General features: G+C 42.7%; 1 protein-coding gene across 2 annotated transcripts in view; it reads left to right on the forward strand.

Annotated features, from left to right (window-relative positions):
- CPSF3 (cleavage and polyadenylation specific factor 3) overlaps nt 1–20,046 on the forward strand; it is a 166,839-nt gene that overhangs the window by 23,637 nt on the left and 123,156 nt on the right. For both annotated transcript variants that reach the window (XM_069235901.1, XM_069235902.1), the window contains 5 exons: nt 2,563–2,660; nt 3,190–3,318; nt 8,114–8,291; nt 9,685–9,774; nt 13,512–13,662. In XM_069235901.1, the coding sequence (XP_069092002.1) occupies nt 2,563–2,660; nt 3,190–3,318; nt 8,114–8,291; nt 9,685–9,774; nt 13,512–13,662 (646 nt within the window). The remainder of the gene's footprint in view (nt 1–2,562; nt 2,661–3,189; nt 3,319–8,113; nt 8,292–9,684; nt 9,775–13,511; nt 13,663–20,046) is intronic.

Raw genomic sequence — 20,046 nt, forward strand, 5'->3', positions numbered from 1 at the left:
ATTAACAATCTGTGAAGACTGGGTTCCAGAAAAACACATTTATCCTTTGCACATCACAAAATGTCCTGATTTTGTTTTTATCCTATTAAAATAGTTTTGCATCACACAGAAATACAAAATGGGAATCACAACTGCTGAAATAAAATTTGAAATGTTTGTACAGTTGACTTAGTTATTTAAATGTTCTGGGTTAGTCTAAGCCTGACACTCTACAGCTTTATATTTCACACTCTTTGTACAGAAAGTCAGACAGTTCATCTTACAAAATCTCGGAACTCTGCAGACAGAAGGAAAATGAATTGTAAAATGACAAACTGACTTTTGACCCTGTGTCTTGAACACCAAGCAAATGTAAGAAGATAAAAACAAGATTTAAAGGCATCTTTGTTGCTCCTTCACTTTCTGACTGAACAGAACACCCGTTCTTTGCCAACTTGCCTCGACCTCATAAAATATGGCTTGCATAGCAAGTGGGTGAGAGGAGGCCTGATGAGAGACTACCTTAGACCGTAAACTTAAAACTTTGCTCTTATCTGTGGGGCAGTACAATCTTGTTCCTGGGCATGTATGATGGGCTTCTTCCATCAGAGCCGGGACACTGAGTAGCTGCACGCTCTATAAATCCCCTTATTCATTCATTTGTTCATTTACATGATGAACCCCCTGAAGAACGCCACACTGTTATGTATGTAGAGGTGCAGTGAAAGGTGGTAGGTAGACTATACTTCACCGTGAGCTAAGAAGCAATCCATTTTAGAGTGTTTTCACAGATTCCTAGATCTTGGAGTCTTTGTTGTAGCATTTGGTGATGGACAGTGTCAAATGCAGCTGATAAATCCAGAAATACCAAGGCAGCTACTCTGTTGTTATCCACATCTTAGATGGATATGATGGTTGAGTCTGTGCTTCTAACTTTACAGAACATTATGGCTTAACGTCATACCAACGGTGCAGCTTCATTTGAAGTAGAGAGTCTGAGTATTTATTTATTTATAGAGTGATGTCACCAAAACTGGTATCCTGGTGCTAGCTTACAAGAAACTATCTAGCAGCGAGTGCACATGCCAACTTCTGGCAGCAGAATGGAATTACTTTGAGAAGAGCTAGGTCTTTAGGGCCTTTCTGAATTGCAGCAACTCTAATGTGGCTTTCAGTTAGTGCAGCAGCTCATTCCATTTCGCAGCCCCTCTGACAGAGAACGTCCGCCCCCCTTGTTTAGACCTTTGGTACGTACAAATGCAGTGCTTGATCAGAGAGATCTTGGAGGATTATATCTTTTGAATCTACATTGCAGTGGCACAGGGCCATTTCCTTGTAGAGCCTTGAAAACAGTACTCATTGCCGTGAACATAATCCTCTGCTTCAGAGGGAGCCAGGGAAATTCCTCCAGGGCATCACTGGCCGAGGACCTACAAGGTCTATTCAGTGCCAGTTTAGCAGCAGCTAGTTGTACTCTCTACAGTCGCTTGACCATGTATTCAGGTGCTCCAAGAAGTAGGGCGGTACAATAATCCTGTTTGCTAAGCATGACACTCCTCACCACCATAGTTCTGGATTGGTGGGACAACACAGGGAGCACCTTCCTAAGAAAAGTAGTAATGCAAAACACGTGCCTGCTTCTTTAGTCATGTGGTTCTCCAGGGAGAATTTATTGTCCAAATCAACCTCAAGATTATGGACTGTATCTGAAGGCAATAGCGCCTCTTCCGATGGTAGAGGCCAGAGATTGTGGGGAATTGTCACAGGGTTTCTATCTGGTGCACCGCAGTGACACTATTTTTATCCCCATTAATAAGTTTCAATGAGTTAGCATTCATCCGCTCGCCAATTTCTGTCATGGCTCCCTGGAAGTCTGTTATTTCCTCCTCCTGATTGTTGGTAAAACAAAAATAAATTGAGTGTCGTCTGCACTGCTCTCTCACAAATTCTTTCATAGTCCATTCCATAGGGGCATGTCGTTTGCTAGGTTGGATTGGTCATGGTTTTTTTGCTGGAGGAGAGGTCTAATTTAGAAGGTTTACAACTTAGATGGAAACAAAATAAGTTTCAGGGACTTATGGCTACCCACTCTGCCCAGTTTAAGCAGAGGATATCTTTAAAGAATTTGGGCAGTGCTATGCTGTTGTGTGTTTTTTTAATTTTTTTAATTTTAAGACAGTTATTTGGTAATTTCCAAAGAGAATGAAATTGGACTACAGTGTCACCCTTTCATGATTCCAAACTACCTACCGTTACCCTGCACTGATTCAGTAACTGGCCAGGCTACAAAACTGTACCATACAATACCACTTCAGATGAGACACAATGCAGATTGACAATGTTTACATTATGATACTGTTGTGATGGGATGTTCTCAGTAGAGAGAAGTTACTATGAGGAGAATTTAGTGAGCTGTTGTATAATAATTATTTTAACTATTCTTTAACATATGACTTAGTTAACACCTAGATTTATTGTTCACCACTCGGTATTCACCAAGAGAACTTATTGATGCCTTCATTAAAAGTAAATGCAAAGTCTACATTTAACATTTTTTTTTCCTTTTTATTTTTTATTTTTTAGCTGGATTGTGGGATCCACCCCGGGCTGGAAGGAATGGACGCCCTCCCATACATTGACTTGATAGATCCTGCAGAGATTGATCTGCTTCTGATTAGCCAGTAAGTTAATGTCGTTTTCCACACTTCACAGTAGTTGCTATGTGACATGTGTTTTTGTGAGTTAACTGACATGTTTTCTATGCCTTCCTGCTACTAATAGCTTTCAAGGTAAAGGTAGGAAAGTGGGTGAGGTTTGCAGACTTGGCTAAATGAGGACTCCCTTTGTCTCTGAACAATAAAAGATGGATTGTATTTTCAGCTCCAGTTGATCTGTCAAAATACAGCCTTCAGATGGCATTTGTTGTACTGATTGGTTAAATAAGTAGTTCTTTATCTTATCTTGCAGCTCTGCTGAATATTGCCAAATGTTTAATGAGAAAAACAACTCCGATTTAAAAAATTTAGCATGTAATGTACCTGGATGTTTCTCATTTTTGACTTTCTGGTCAACACTATTGGCTGCATTTCAATGGTAGCTATCCCACATCAAATTGATCCCTATAGCTATAAGAAAGGGACAGACATATTTTGATTTTGTTTAATTTGCAACCAATGGTCGTATTATATTAACTGGTTACTTTTCTTCCAGCTTCCATTTGGATCACTGTGGCGCACTACCATGGTTTCTCCAGAAAACCAGTTTTAAGGGGAGGACATTTATGACTCATGCTACGAAAGCTATTTATAGGTGGCTTCTCTCAGATTATGTCAAAGTTAGGTGAGTTACTGTGTGACTTCCTTTTCAGTCTTACTGGGTAATTCAAATCCCCTGATTGAAGTGAAAAATATATTTGTTTGGGTCAACTATTACGCTTTTCCCTTCTTTGATTAAATTGAGCAGAAAAACATCAACTTCTTGGTAGTCAAGGGAATGTTGCACAATTCAGCTTCAGAAACCACTTATTTAAGGCTACAACCATATGTTTATGATGTCAAATACAAATGAGTCCTCTTTCGTTGCTCTTACTACTTACAATTGCACCAAACTATTTTTCCCGAACAAGAGAGTGCTTCAACAGAGCAAGTATAGAAGCAATGGTTGCTTATTGCCTTAAGTCGCCTGTGGGCATAATGAAGATGTATATACATAGACTATGTAATGAGGAATGTTGCTTCTAAAAAGTTAGCTAGTATACCTGGATGTGAATATATATTCTCTGCCACTCAATATCCTTTTTTACCAAATAGTCAAATTTAAATTATCAACCATGGCTCATAAGTACACATATTTCACCTCTGCAGCATGCCTAAAAAAAGATCTCTTCAATGTCGTTATATTAAGCAGGCAAAAAAATGAAAGCTATCAGTTATGAAAACATTTATGAAAGCTGGAAGAATCAATTTATGGAATGACTGCTAACCTAACTGGAAAAGGAAACACCTGCTAAGTCTTAAAAATAAACTGAAGGTATTCCTGTGGGCACAAATTGTCCATTATTATTCTTTCATATCGCCTTAAATTAATGTTAAAGGGCCACATTTTGGTTGCTATGTATGGTTTTCACAGATTGCAAATAATTAATTATTATAGATGTGTTCCTAGCAAACATTTTAGATGTTTTCCTACTTTAAGCTATATTTAAGAAGAAACTGGAAGCTGAGGGAAAGTGGAACTAGTGAGAAATATTATTCATTCTTCAGTCTATATTCTCATCTTACTTTGCTAGGATAGTCTACATTACATTTAATAGTGGAATTAAAATGCAGTTCTGACTTGAGCAAATATATTCTGAGTCTGAGGTTAATGGTTCCTCAAGCCCAACTATTGAATAGATGAATATTCAATGTTATTATCCAGTTCTGAATCATGTTAATACATCTGGGTGCTAATATCTTGATCGTGTGTGTGTGTGTGTGTGTGAGTGAGTGAGATATATAATAATTTATATATAAATCCCAAAGGCAAAAGACACCGGAGATATTTTAGCACCACATAAATATGCAAACGCAAAAAGTATTCTGTTAGAACAAAAGCAAAGTCAAGAAATGTTAAAACAAAACTGTGCCTCCAAAGAGACATTTTAAATCAATAGTATACTCATGCTGGTACTGTAAGTTACTGCAGCTGCACGCATTCACTGACAGATAGTGGACTTCTGTCCCTGTCATTGGGTTAGTACATAGTGTGGTGGTGGTAATAATGTACCATGTTTTGTGAACACATAGTTATGATCTGACATTTTTATCTGTCCCACTAGAGTGGTGGCAGTCTGGCCTACTCATTTAAATTTCAGCTTCTGTGCACTTACCCAAATCTTAGTGGGAACTTTCCAAAGGGGGGTTTATGTAGACTGCCTGGTACATGCACAGTGTATGAGTGAGCCAGAGAAATGAAGGCCTGTGGGACCCTTTTTGGATTCCCTTGGCCTGGCCTTCTGCACGAGGTGAAGGTGAGATTGTTTTTCCAGACAGTGGAAATGTACTGTTGACATTCCTGAAGCTGGAGGATGGGGGCCTAGATGTTGAAGTGAATGAAGAAGAGACAAGGCTCCCTTAGAAATTCAGGTAGGCCTTTTGCTGGGCAGGAAGCTTCGGATTAGTCTTTCTGATCTGCCATTTGGTGGATGGTAGTGGTGAAGGGTGGTACTGCTGACTAAGTTGTGCAGGGTGAAGAGAAACCCTGAGATGAGACCCAGCCTTTTTTTTTCCCCCCATGATTACACTTTATTTGGCAGATGACAGCCAGGGACAGAAACCTCACACATTTGGGTCTCTGGTGTGGGCACTCAAAGCTGGAAACAAGCCTTCTACGAGATAAACCACTCTACACAAAGGCTATGTCTGGAGAACAGCCGGAAAAGGACACTTGAAAGGAGAACCACCCAAACCGGTTCTGAGAGTGCAGACCGTGGATACACATCTCTTGTCTGCTTTCCCTCCATAAAGGTGGGACTCCACTTTAGCCATAGTCCTCTGTGGCTAAAGAAGGGGGTGCTTCACATAGTACTCAGGGGGGCTGCTGTGCAACCAGGGCTAGTGTCTGCCTGACAGCCAGTCTCCCAGGAGTGAGGGGACATCACCAGAGTCTAACACCTTGCTGAAAGAGCTCTGTATCTGTCCTGAAGTGCCTGGAAGCCTGGTTGCCTGCCTCTGGAAATAGGGACCATGACAGACCTATAGGAGAAGAGACTGTCCAGGAGAAGGGAGGTGTGCGGCAGGTGTCTTGTGGGACCTCAAGAAGAGGACAACTGCAGAGAGTGTTCTTTATACCAAGGTTCCTGCAGGACTACAGTTTCTCAGGAACTGGGTCCTAGCTCCATCCAGTTGGGGTTGTGATTCAAGTTTTATATCAACTGGTGCATGGATGTATGACCTCAGAAAAAGATTTGCCTGTGTGTGGCTGTATTTCCAAGAAGATTGGTCTATAGATGCTGTACTACCAATAATAATCTAGTTTGTTGTGTGGCCAAATTTCCCTGACAGTCAGCTTGTGTGTGGCTCTGTTGTCCAGAAAGGGACATGCTGGTGCAGGGTACACCTGTTCTGTGCTGAGATCAATCCTTTCTTAGGGAATTGGCAACCTTCTGCCTACTTGATCGCCTCCAGCAGCCAACAAAGAAGTGCAGAAGCAGGATCACTGAAGTCCTGTCTGCCAAGAGGGTGCTTGGTGTCTCCTCATTGACAGCAGAGTGGGTTACTGGTTAATCCATCTAATCCCATTAACGGAAAGGAGTGGTGCGATGAGATATCGCTGGGTGGCTGCCTGAAAGGGTGCTGAGAACTGAACAGTTGTTTTGTATTAGTACTAAAACTATGAGGGCCTGAATAGATACTTGAAAAAGGGGTGATCTGTATAATCAAGTTATTATAATTCCAGGGGGAAACTGCCTAGTGGGAAAATGGGAGAAATGGAAATAGAAGCACAGCCCTGCTTAGTAGCATTCAGGACACTAAATTGTGCTTTGCCTATGTTTATGTGTAGTATTCTGTTCTAGCATGTATTAAAGTACTTTCCTTTCTTGAATGATAAGCACTAGGTTTTAAATTCAGTTATTTTGCTACTGTGTGAAGGGGTCCTGGGCAAGCCCAGTAAACCTTTCCGAGAAGCCTGTTTGCCATCACTACCGCTGACGAGTAAAGTGTTTAATCATGTGTTTTATTTGTCCCATTTGGCGTAGCTATAGTAGGACCCATGAACATCAAAGCCAAATTACCCCCATGATTGAGACCCAGTAGCCCCTGCTTATCCTGTGGCTTCCCTGAATGTGGTCTGACAAAGACAAGCTTATACTTTATTATTTTTATACAGGATAACAAGAAATTGTTGGCAGTGTACCATTTCATAAGCTACAAACAGTAAATATTGTGCTAAACTCCTCAACACCTATGATTGTTAAAGGGCTCTTTCCTTCTTTTAGGTTAGGGGCTTTTCATTATACCTTTCATTTATTACATGCCCCATATGTGTTGAATCTATAGAAAAAGCTGCAGTTTATAGTAGATTAAAACTATTTCCAACCAGTGAATTATTGCATTAACAGAGAAGGATAGGAATGACCACTCTGCTCTGCGCACCTTGAAGTGCCTGCAGTCTTTTGGCCTTCAGTAGCCAGGTGTTAAAGTTGGCAACTGTGAGTTCCATTTCTGCAGAGTGTACATCATGGAAAACCTATTTCAGAGGATGAATTATGTTAAAATAGGAGCAACATGAAATACTATATATTGTTGATATCCGTAATGGTGATGAATTTGAAAGAAAATGAACTAAAAGTGTGTTGAAAGCACGGTATGTGCTGTAGTTCACATGATGCTGCATAAATATTAGATTGGGAGTGCAAGTCCTTGTTGATGAGGTTAACTAAGTAGTGATATTTAGGAAGTAGTCTGATCGGTTATTATGTAGGGCCTTGAATAAAACATTTGTCATCATAATTTCAATATGTTTATGTTCGTGTCATTAGCTCAGAAGTAATCACATCGTAGTTTTCCTTGAGCAGAAGTTACTCGAGATCCTTGGTTGCAGGCATGATGATGGAGGGATGACTATACATACAAGATATTGAATCAAATTACAATTTGTGCTGGAGAGACAAGATCCTTGTGAATTTGATGCTAGAATGTCTGAGTTTTTTCCTTAGGAAAATGTATACCATATCATGATCAGAAGTAGAGCACTCAATAATGGGCACAGAGTGACATAATGTGGTAAACACTAGTATTTTTTTTCATGGGTTTTCCCCTTGACATCCAAGTTGAAATCCTCCATAAATGGCAAGATATTGGTCACAAATGAGCTGAGGGCAAAGTGAAGAGCATGAAGCAAGGGGCAGTTGTTTCTGGAGACAAATGGAGGGTCATAATATTTTCTTTAAAGAGAATGGTGGTAATGGTGGAATTATGGACTTGTAGCTGTGTTGACTGTCTTCTGTCCACCATTTGTCTTAAAGACAAGTGTAAGTGTGGTAATATCTGAGCATCCTGCCGTGTTAGGCACTTATTGCTTGTTTCTTATTTACATAAACTAATCTATACAGTAGAGTCTCTTTTGTTTAATACATTGTTTGTTATTACAGTAACATTTCAGCAGATGACATGCTCTACACAGAGACCGATCTAGAGGAAAGTATGGACAAAATTGAAACTATCAACTTCCATGAAGTTAAAGAAGTAGCAGGAATTAAGTTCTGGTGTTACCATGCAGGTCATGTCCTGGGAGCAGCCATGTTTATGATTGAAATAGCTGGTATTAAGGTATATTTTGTTCAATTTTTATTCTGACTACATATCTGAAAGAATGTTGAATATGCTGTTGCTGTATTCCTTCTTACCCTATTAAGCCTTCTTAGTGTGAATGTTTTCTATTAAATTCTCCCTTCAAAATATGTGTAGGTATTTTCTTGGGAATCTTTTATTTACTACTGGCACGCTTTGACATGCTTGGTCGAGAGAATGTGAACTGATTTAACTACTATCTAACTTGAGAACTTTGTACAGGACCCTGTTGTGCTCTTTGAACAGACCAGTTTGTTGTAAGGAGCAGGTTGGGAAGGATCAAATAGAAGGTTAACCTCCAGGGGAAAGATGAGTACTCCTTTCAAGGGTAGGAAGATGTTGTGTGGTATGCTTTTTAGAAGCTGTTAGACTGTAATTAAGTTTGCTGAAGACTAAAGTACTGCTGAATGTTTTTCCTAGAAGGATGGAAAAGGTGGGACTGATGTTTGGTGAAAAAATTGTGGTTAGATGAAAGTTCGAAGATATGCGAGCAATCCCACGGTTTATGGATATGGACTGTGGTTTGTAGACTGTACGATGGAAGAGTAAAGGTTTCTGGGCATCATGGATGATGTGAAGTTGACCATTTCTGCTTAGTTCAATAACAATGTGAGGTAAACCGAGTTGACTAAGTAGAGAACTTTGCCTGTGATAACCAGACTGGACACGGCTTACGGGAAGGATTTTGTGGTGGGCCATATAGATAGTGAGGTTAAATAGTAGCTGTTTGTTAAGGAGGGAAGCTAGGTGTGCTGTCTCCCAATTACTAAGTAATTGTTGGAGGGAGTAGGGGTGGGGGGGAGAAAGGGGAAGAAAGGGGGTGGGGGAAGGGAGGGGGGGAAGAGGGAGAGAGAGAAAGAGAGATTAAGTATGTTAAAAGACTAGTTGCTCCTTAGCTTTGACGACAAAGTGAAGGTGGTTATCTTGGTATACTTTGCTCTCATCCCCGGAATCACTGGATGTACTTGGCTGTCTGGAGTATTTGAGGATTGAAATACCGTTGAAGGGCTTTTTAAGTAGGAGCACAACGATGGAGGGCTTGAAGTAATGAGTGTATTTGTCAGTGATTAGCGATTCTTTCAAGAGTTTGGTGGAATATGCAGTATAAGTGGGGAACGATTTGTAAATTTGGGAGCAAATGGGTTATGAATAGTGCAGGAAGGATTTTTAGTTGGAGATGGTGACCAGAGAAAGGTCCACTGGAAGGTTACAAGTAAGAATTTAACACTAAGCTTATTTTTCACAACAGTTTTTTTATTTATTTATTTATTTATTTTTAGCTTTTTTTCATATCTCATTGTTTGCCTTGGTGATAGGCTGGCCTTGGTCTTGTGTTTGGTCCATAATGTGACTTTCTCCCTACTTTGTCTAGATTCTCTACACTGGTGATTTCTCACGTCAGGAAGACCGTCACTTGATGGCAGCAGAGATTCCCAATATCAAACCAGATATCCTCATCATTGTAAGTACTGTGTTTTTTTCATAGCAAATCATTGTTCTTGAGGGCTTACAAAAAAGACAATCTCCCAATATCTCATCACTTGCCTTCTCACCCTCCTTAACATTTCTTGAGAGTTGAGTTGGAATTGTCTGATGTGATACTCTTGACTGAGTGACTTTGATTATTTCTGAATTATTATACCTTACTTTAATCACTCAAACACAGTCTTTTATCAGTGGAGCACTAGTAATGATTCAACATTGCATTTTACCCAGATACTTCAGATTCTGAATAACTAGCTCAAGTGTTGAAACGTATGGTAACCTAGGTTGTGGTTCTACTACTTTTGTTGGTGAAGCAACTGTGCCATATGGCCTTATGCAAAGAACATGCCCCCGCCCACAGTAGCGAAAGATTGCCATAATTTGGATGCTGTATGTTTGGAAATGCCTCTTTTTGTGTGGTCACCCCCAATATTTTTGACTGATGCTACTGGTTTTTCGAATCTGAGAATGCACAGAGGCCTGCTAATCAGACCGTGCCAGTGCCATGACCACGCCACCACCCTCTCCCTCCAAAAAACGTGTATGTTACATTAGTTATACCCAGTTGACATAAGCTAGCTTACCGGGGCCTGTAGGAGAGTCGCCTAGGGACTACAATAATGTTATGCCACAGTGGGTGAGACAAAGGTAAAACAAGTTTTCCAGTCTTCCACTGCACACTGAAAGAGCAGTTTTGAACTGCAAGCTCCCGTGGCAAAGTCCAATGTCTCCCTGAAACGTGTAAGTCACTCCTATGCCAGGGCTACAATAGGCTGCAGCATATTTCACTGGCAGAACATGTATTTTACATGTCCTGACAGTAAAGACATGAAACTGTTGTTTTTTACTTGGATGCTTCATTGGTGAGTGCAGAGTTACACGCTGACCCTTCAGATGTGCTAACTCTTAAAAGGTGAGGCCAAATTGGCACTCCAAGGTATCAAATAACTCGTTGCATTGAACACGACTTGGCTCTCAAGTTGAAATAAATGTAACAAGTTACATTGTGCATCTTTTACAAGGTTGCCACATGGTTGCCTTCAATCTCATGTGCCCTTAACAGTTGGGCATGGAGCTTGAACCTGAGACCGCTTTCTGCCCTCTTGGGGAGACATGGTAACGATTCACAGGGAAGGCAACAATAGAGGCCTGCACTGGAGAGGCACTCTGCAGGAAGACACACAGATGTTGCCCCTAAAAGCAAGGTTCAAAGCTGAGGCTGGGGAACACTTGAGAGAGGGGCAGCTGCGTTGTTTAGGCAGACTAGCTGCCACCTTAGAAGGAAAAGGTAAACCTGTTGCCAAACCAGTTTTTCAAGGTCGGATAGCACCCTTGTTAGCTACACCTCTGGGTTGGCTTAGGCAGCTCTGGACACCAAACGAGGGGTTGTGACATCTTGGGAGTAGACAAAATGCTGCATCCTGGGATAGCCTGATGCCACACTTCAAATTAATTGGATAATGAACTGTATTTGAAGCTTGCAAAAGGCCTGAATCACTTTGATCCACGTGGAGTTACCATAGGTGCCTTCCATCCACTGTGCCACAATGAACATGCGCCAACCATTTGAAATCTGCCTTGATACTCTGTTGTACAGGGAATACATTTTTTGTGCTGAAAGTAATGACAAATGGAAACCTGATGCTCAATGAATTTGTGTGCATTAAATCATCCTACTTTGAGGCAAGCACTGCTCAGAACCCTGGATATTTATAAATATAATGTGTAGGTGCTATGGGATTGAGTCGGGCTCTGATTAGAATTGATGTAAATTAAGGGGAGGGTCAGTTGGGGTGAGCACATTGGTTGCAATGGATGCATGCACAAGCCGGTCATAAGACTGCAGTGTTCCCAGGCAGGCTGCATCTACAGGTTGGAAATCCATGTGGTACCAAGTCTTCTGCGGAAGATCGAGTGCAAAAGATGAGCCACAAGAATTCGAACAAGAGTGAAATGCAAGTAAGAAGGTACAGTCTGAAGACCTACTTGGAAACCAGTTCTCGCCTTTAGGAAATGTCCATTCACATGTGCGCTACTCAAATACTTAAGGATTTTCTGGACTGTAATTCTTCTGGAACTTAGAGGCCTCATAATGTTCATCTCTGTTTATTAGGAGTCCTAGCCTCCCTAATTTATTTAGTGATTTAGCATTGTCTAGTTCTATAGATAATACACTCAGCCTCAAGGCGTTCAGTGTTTTATTCCTGTGTTATTTGCACAGTAGGACTTGCATGTTTGATCAAGAGCATTATAAAGATAATGCCGTTTTGAACTTGGCTTAGGAAAGCAGAGTGTCTAAAAGATGTTTCCTTCTGAACATGTATGGTAATATAGTCTGAAGGCGACAGGTCTATAATATTACAGGGCGGTATAATGCACCAAATGGAGGCGTTTTTCTGGATTGTGTGCCTCACAGATCCTGCAATTTGGAGGCTGTTGGAAATTTATTGTGCTTGGTATTGTGGTGGGGACTGTACTAGAAGAAATTCTGTGCTGTAGCACATCGATTTAGTGGCTAAAGGGCTTGTACTATGTAGGGAAGAGGCTAGGTTTAAATTGAAATATCTGCATGGCACCTTGGTTGTGGGAGACTGTGTTTAGGAAGAACCCATTCACTGGGGCACTAGTGAGAACCTGATGAGATCAACCACTGGGCGGGGGTGGGAGGGGCATGATACTTATGGGAGCATCCTTTTCTGTACATTCTGTGTGGGAGCATAACAATGTTGATCTGCCATTAGAAGATTTTTTTAATGCCAAAACATGGGCTATCCTTGGCTTGAAATGTATGGTACAGGCTATCTAACAATAGAGATGTGAAAGTGAAGAGTTTACTTAAAGAGGCTGGCTGTAATGTGTCACTGGTAGAGTGTTACACTAGGAAGCTTAGTGTCAGAAAATTGTGCGGCCGTCAAATGTGGAATGCTGCATAGAGATATCCTGCCCTATGGCGAGAAGAAGGGAGCTATTGTTATGGGGATTCTGACATGGAAAGAGAACCTGCACCTGTAGGAGGAAATAGGTAGATGTAGACATAAATGACTCAGCTGTGATGGTTTGACCTCAGCACACTTGGACAAATGATAAATTGCCGCCATAAAGTATCTCATTTGAGAGGGCAGAATCTCTCTGGTATGGCCCCAAAACATCAAGACTAAGTTTTTAGCACATTTTTTCAGGGCAGAAAACCATCTTCACAGCCATCCGAGAGATTAAACCTCTGTCCATGACATTACATCTCAAACTTCCTCCTCATCCTGTCAACATCCCACTCTAACGCAGCACACAATTTTTTTTAATGAAAGGAGAATTATTCACTTTACATTCTCCCCCTCCTTCTTTGTTGAGCATAATAGTTTATTTTCCTTTATAAGGCGGCCTTTTGAAATCTGCATCTGCAAACTGTTATCCAGCTGTACTGTTTATGCCACTTACCAGTTTTGATTGCTTATTTAATTCAAATATGATATTCTCTTTGGTTCCGGACAGAGGTCAATCATCTTTTTACCCTACTTTACCACTTTAAACCCCTTCTCCTCCAGCGAATAGAATCACTTGTAGCATACATACTAAGCACATTGTTTGGCCCAGTCAAATCCTGCATGTACAATAAAGTTTTGTTTCACTCAGCATGTTCTTTGAACTAGTTACAGGGTTGATGGGTGTTTTTATGTAGCTGTCCTAATAAAGGTAACTGCTTTTTGCTTCTCTCAGGAATCCACCTATGGCACCCACATCCATGAGAAGCGCGAGGAGCGGGAGGCCCGCTTCTGTAACACGGTACACGACATTGTGAATCGGGGTGGCCGAGGGCTCATTCCTGTATTTGCCCTAGGACGTGCTCAAGAGCTGCTTTTGATTTTGGGTATGATTCCTTCTGCATCTTGTTATGACGTTTTTCTTTGAAGTGCAAGTGGTATAATGTGTGCTATATTTAGGAATGGTATTTAAAAAAAAAAAAAAAAATCTTCGAATATTTTCTAGGTTATTTGTAAAGATGCTTCCAAATTGGTCAAATTCCAGCTTGTTGCTGAGTTCAGCTTTTTGCTATTTGAAGGGCTTGTGGAGGCTGGGAGGAATTTAAAGGGTGCCTCGAGGATATTCTGTCCTACGTGTAAATTTACTGTATCTTGATGCCTCAATATTGGCACGTGCAAGCTAATGCGTTACATACTATTATTGTGCCGGCAAAAGGATTTGCTCTACTGCCTGGGTTTTACATTCTAGTTTATGGAAGATTCGCGACTTACAGGCTTCGAACAGACAATTTGGCACTGAACAAAGACCTGCTATGCTGTGTGGAAGGCAGCTTGCTTTTCTAAAAATTAGTCCTCGTTTTAACAAGGCAACAGAAGCGAAGCTTTGTCATTCCAGGAAAATAATAGGGTAATCAGTCAACATATACAACAGTCGGTGGTACCAGCATTCCTATGAAAATCAGCCCGATACTTTTTTGATGAGTGGCTCTTGTTCTGCCTTCCTATGTGGGACTGTATACAACTGTAAAAATAAATCAGAGCTCCGTTAATTTGCAGGAAAGTACCTTCAGTATCATTAAATTATATAATTTCCAGGAGCACGCCTTTGGCACCATTCCACACAGTGACAGCCTCCTGCTAATGAGTCGGTATTGTGGGCACATTATTACTGAAAGGGCAGGCCTGCTGGCATTGTCATGTCGATGAATGTAATCCACGAGGTATTGTTACATGCAAGACAAACAGGGAGAGGAAAAAAATATATATATAGGTGAAGGTATAATTCTCCTATATTAATGATTAACTTGCAGTCTAGAGCTGAATGACATTTTGTAGTCGAAGCCAAGATGATGGCAGTGTCAAGAAATATCTATTTGCCTAGAATTGTCAAGCATTGTAGTGAAGCCTGCAGTTTCTTTTCTTTCCTTGGATTTCAGAGTACAGAGCGGCAACACTACACCCACACAACGGAGTTCCCAGCTTGTGTAATATAATTGACCATCTTAGACATCTGGTGTGTGCATAAAAAAAACTTGGGCCAGTGTGTCCTCCATCTCATAGTATTGAAATGGGAAGCATTAGAACAACGAGGGCCCAGTTTACTCAAATGGCACGTTATGGGAAACTTTAAAGTATATATCTGAGGGATGTGCTAAACTATTTTCTATCCGTAAAGATCTTCGGCATCTACTCCAGCGCCACCTGGACCATGCAATCGAGGCTGCCTACCTCCTGAGTCTAATGAAAGAGCTCCAGACAACTCTGACAGCATACAGTGAAATGGTGGACAGAGAACGTAAACACTCACGCAAATACGGCAGCACGTACATATGCCGACTATTGCTGATCTATGAGGAAGCACTTCAGACTGACATTCTGCTCCCTTCTCTCCTTGAAAGTATTCTAATAATGCCTTTAAAACCCGACAAAACCCCCCAGAGTCTTATCGACCCTTATCTCTTATAAACACATATTCTAAAATCCTGGAAAAGGTGTGAGCTAATCGGCTCACCCTACTACTTCCCAAGTTTATCCTGCCTGATCAGTCTTGTTCCATCTCTAACCGCTCTAGCTCACATAACTTGAGGACTTTATTTGCCCTTCTGCATCAACTACGGCCATATGAGGGGCATTATCATTTATTTATTTATTATTTTTTTGGGATGCCACTTCAGCACTTAATTTCTCTTGAATGGCTCTTCCTCTTTGCAGTGTTGCGCAGACTTTGGCTCCCAGTTCCTTTTCTGCAGTTGATTCAATTGCTCAATACCGCCCCCTCGTCATGCATTCAGGTTACTGAACAACTATCATCCCATCCCAGTTGGCAGGGGCACCTGTCAGGGATGTCCCTTGTCACCACTCCTCTACGCGATTTGGCTGTTTGCTTCAGAGTGCTTTTATGGCATGCCTGGTCTAGTGGTAGCTGCCAAATTTCATGCAGAATAATCACAGTGCTAATGTTATTAGTAAAAAATGCCTGGATTTATTGAATGGCGCAAACTTTATTAGATAATGTACCTCTGTCATCTTCCCTAGCCTCGAACTTGAGACACCTGCTGACATCCTCTATAGTGTACTCTTTGCTTTCCGTAGCTCTTGCCAAGTTTTGATGCCACCTTTCACGTTGGTTGGTAAGGTCTGAAACACAGATGGGGTACTTGGGAACTGGCCTGTTTGTACTGGAAAACTGTCCCTCACTGATATAAATATTTGCTGTGGTCTTCAGTACCAATTGCTGTATAGGAATGCTTGAGCATTATATTTATAAATTGGCCTTTGAAATATAGTTACAAAATAAGTATGTGAATTATTCTTTTGAGCTGTCCTTAATGCTACGTTAGCACTGACGCATAGACCATTAAAGCTTTTTCTGTGTTTTGGACTCGTGCAGGCTAGGAGTAGGTAACCAGGCTGTCTGAGGCTGACCCTCTATGCAGTGTACAAAATCGAGTACACTATTCAGAGGGTTCAGACAACCTCGCATTGGTTTCTAGAGATAAAAACCGGACCACCAAGTGCTCTAATTTTTAAGGTAGCTGGTCGAGCAGTTAGGCTAATCCAGGAGATGTGCTAAGTATTTGCTGTACTCACAAATCCAACCATGCACCACACACACTCAATGAATAACTTGAAACAAGAATTTATAAAACTTCTTCAGCCTTTTATATAATTTTTAAGACCAACATTTTTAGAATATGTTAAATACTTTTTAAGTTATGACTTTTTGAAATTTGAATAAAGTTAGTCTTTCTGTGCGTCATTACACACCATTGGAATCAACAGGCAGTCATTTTAAAAAATGCTTTAAAAATCGAACAGTTGAGTTACCAGTCTCTGCTTTTGCAGGGTGGTCACAGCAGTCGGTGGGCACACTTTGCCACCTGGAGAGTCTGTCAGATCCCTGTTCCGGCGGGAGCAGCGTTGGAGAGGTTCTTGGCACAGGGCCACCTGAAAGGGCCACTTGGAGAAGGAGCTGGTTTGCAGATTTAAAGATTGTGCTTTGGGGTCCCCTTGGGCTGCTGAGGTCACAAGGGGTTGGGGATCCGGGGCACACAGCAGATCCCGCGATGCAAGTCCCAGGGCAGCCGGGTGCAGGACATTTTGGAGGTCTTGGGTCCTGTGTGTAATGGAGGCCGCTGGTGTTGGGTCTCTTTGTAGGCGACTTGCAGGACAATGGGGCATGCTGGTCGGAGGTCTGGGGTGTTCCTGAAGTCCCTGGACTGGGGCTTCCTCCTGATGCTTTTTCAGCTCTGGGGGAGCTGGTTTTCCACTTGTCCAAAGTCAGCTGATCAGTACCCAGGGTATTGCTAGATCTCGGCCACTAGGGGGTGCAGCGCCACCAAACTTGGCACATTTGTGGGGCACTTCCGGGTGGTCATCGGTGTGTCATTGGGTCCGACTGTGACTTCCGGTCGCTGAGTTTTTGGCGATTCCGGGAAGTGACCTTCACTGGTTTGTTGGTCCTTTGCAGCTTTCTTGCTTTTCTTGAGTGATGCCTCCGCTCAGGAGAGAGATCTGGGTTGATCCTTGAAGCCTGGAGGTTCCGTGGGTTTCTTAGGGTCGTGCAGGTGTTCAGCTCCTCCGAAGTCGCGATTGTCAGGACTCTGGTGCAGCAAGCAGAGGTCTTGGTGCCTCTTCTGGTGAAGCAGGTCCTATGTTCTCGTCTTGGCGGGTTCTTTGATGCTGGTATTCCTTTCTTCTTGGGATTCTTTTAAAATCTAAGTTCCTGGTCTACAGGAGCCCACTAAATACTGAATTTGGTGGGCGTTTTAGGGGAAACTTGGTAGTGTCCAATGGGACACTTACCCTTGGGTGGCTACAACCACTACAGTGACCACTTCCTGTGGGAAGGGTCTCTTCCCTAAACCTGATTGGCTAGTTTCCTCCATTCCAAGATGGATAAAAATGAGATAGAGGGTCCACTTCGCATGCAAACCCTTAGGGGTCGTGCTTGCTCAGTGAGGCCACTCCTCCTACCCTTTGTCTGGTTTCCTGCCTTTTCCCCTGCCCAAGTGGGGGTTTGCAAAATGGGGAAACCCTCTGCTGCTAGCAGCAGGCATAGGGGCTAGAGTTTCAGGGGCTGTAGTCCTTTGAAGCTCACCACCAGGGTGTTGCACATTCCTGAGGGGGGGGGGGGGGGGAGTAGCTCCTCCTCCCAGGAAGGGTATTGTCTTACAAACCAGAGAGCCATGGCTCTCCCCAGGTTTGTATATTGGCTGTCTGGAATGGCAGGCTGGATGGAACCAGTCAGCAACTATTCCAGTTAGGGCTAGCTTTTGCAAGGGGCACCTCTAAGGTGGCTACTGAATACATTTAGGGACAAATCCAACACTGGTACCAGTTTGGATTTATCATTCTGAGTTGTTTGATACCAATCAACCCAGGGTACAGAGTAGCCATCATGTAGCTGGGAAACTCATGTTTGGCCAGTGTCCAGTACATGTATTTAAAATGGCCGCTCTATTCACTCACTATGTCCTAGGTTTGGCAAGGACACAGTGGGGGCATACTGCTCATGCAGCTATGCCTTCACATACAGTATGGTGCACTCTGCCTTAGGGCTGGAAGGCCTGCCAGAGGGGTGTCTTACCCATAATATATGCAGTGTAGGGTGGACAGGGCACAGTGTGTGCCATGTCAGATTCGTCCTTTTAGGGTTGCCCCAGTACTCACCCTGCAGTGGCAATGCTGGGTGCATCTGAGTGCAGGGCCCTTGGGGTGGCACAATAAGTGCTGCTGCCCCCAGGGGCTTACTCTTAATATCTCTTTACCTGGGTACTGGGGTACCCATTTACTAGGGATCTATAGGGGTATTTAAGATTCTATCCAATTGTGCCAAGCATCACAACAAATTTAGGGAAAGAGCTCTGGCCCAGGGAACCTGTATAACAGGGGCCCTGGGCACTACCAACGTCTAGAACAAGTCAACATCAGGCAAAAAAGTGGGGGCTAACCATGCAAAAAGAGGCCTCCTCTCACACTACCCCTCAACCCCCAAACGAAAGATGGTGAGACTACCCTTTCCCTAGTGAGTCCTTATCTTCTAAGTGGAAGAACCTGTAGAGGCCAGCTGCATCGGCATGGGCAGTCTCAGGTCTGTGTTCCCCTTTAAAGTCCATTCCCTGTAGGGGGTATGGACCACCTAAGCAGTTTGGGATTTTCACCTTTCATTTGTTGTAGCCATCTGGGAGACATGTGGGCAGTCTGGACAGTGAAGTGAGAGCCAAACTAGTATGGCCTCAACTTTTTCAGGGCCCAAACCACAGCAAAGGCTTCCCTCTCTATGACAGTCCATTTTTGTTCCCTAGGGAGTAGCTTTTTGGTAATAAAAGCAACTGGCTGGTCATGTCCTTCATCATTCTTTTGGGAGAGGACTGCTCCTATTCCCAATTCTGAAGCATCTGTCTGGACTGTGAATTCCCCTGAGTAGTCTGGTGCTTGTAGTACTGTAGCAGAGCACATTGCTTTCTTCAGAGTGTCAAAGGCCTCTTGACATCTCACTGTCAAGTTGATCTTTCTGGGCATCTTCTTGGAGGTAAGTTCTGTGGGGGGGCAACTATTGTGTCATAATCCTTGACAAACGTCCTGTAATATCCAGTTAAGCCAAGGAATACCCTGACTTGTGTTTGGGTTGTAGGAGCTTCCCAAGCCAGAATTGTCTGAATCTTGGGTTGTAGAGGTTGTCACTTGGCCTCCACCAACTAGGTGGCCCAGGTACACAAGTTTACCCTACCCTATCTGGCACTTAGTGGCCTTGATAGGGAGGCCTGTCTTCTGCAGGGCCCCAAGGACCTTTCCCAGGTGTATCAGGTGATCCTGCCAAGTGGAACTATAGACAGCTATGTCATCTAAGTAAGCTGCACTAAAAGCTTCAATCCCAGCCAGGACTTGGTTCTCCATCCTTTGGAAGGTGGCAAGTGCATGTTTGAGTCCAAAGGGCATAACAGTGAACTGATAACGCCCACTGGGAGTAGGAAATGCTGACCTCTTTTCCTCCAGGGGTAAGGCCAATCTGTCAGTACCCTGATGTTAAATCAAGAGTACTCAGGTACTTGGCTGCCCCTAATCTGTGTCTGAGCTCATCAGCTCTTGGAATTGGGTGTGCATCTGTTTTGGTTACTGAGTTGAGGCCCCTGTAGTCCACACAAAACCTCATTTCTTTCTTGTCTCTCTTGGAGTGAGGTTTGGGGACTAACACTACTGGGCTGGCCCAGGGGCTGTCTCAGGGTTCAGTGACACCCAAATCCATCATTTTCTTGACTTCAGCTTCT

This window comes from Pleurodeles waltl, chromosome 5, assembly GCF_031143425.1.
Source record: "Pleurodeles waltl isolate 20211129_DDA chromosome 5, aPleWal1.hap1.20221129, whole genome shotgun sequence".
In the NCBI taxonomy this organism is placed as follows: domain Eukaryota; kingdom Metazoa; phylum Chordata; class Amphibia; order Caudata; family Salamandridae; genus Pleurodeles; species Pleurodeles waltl.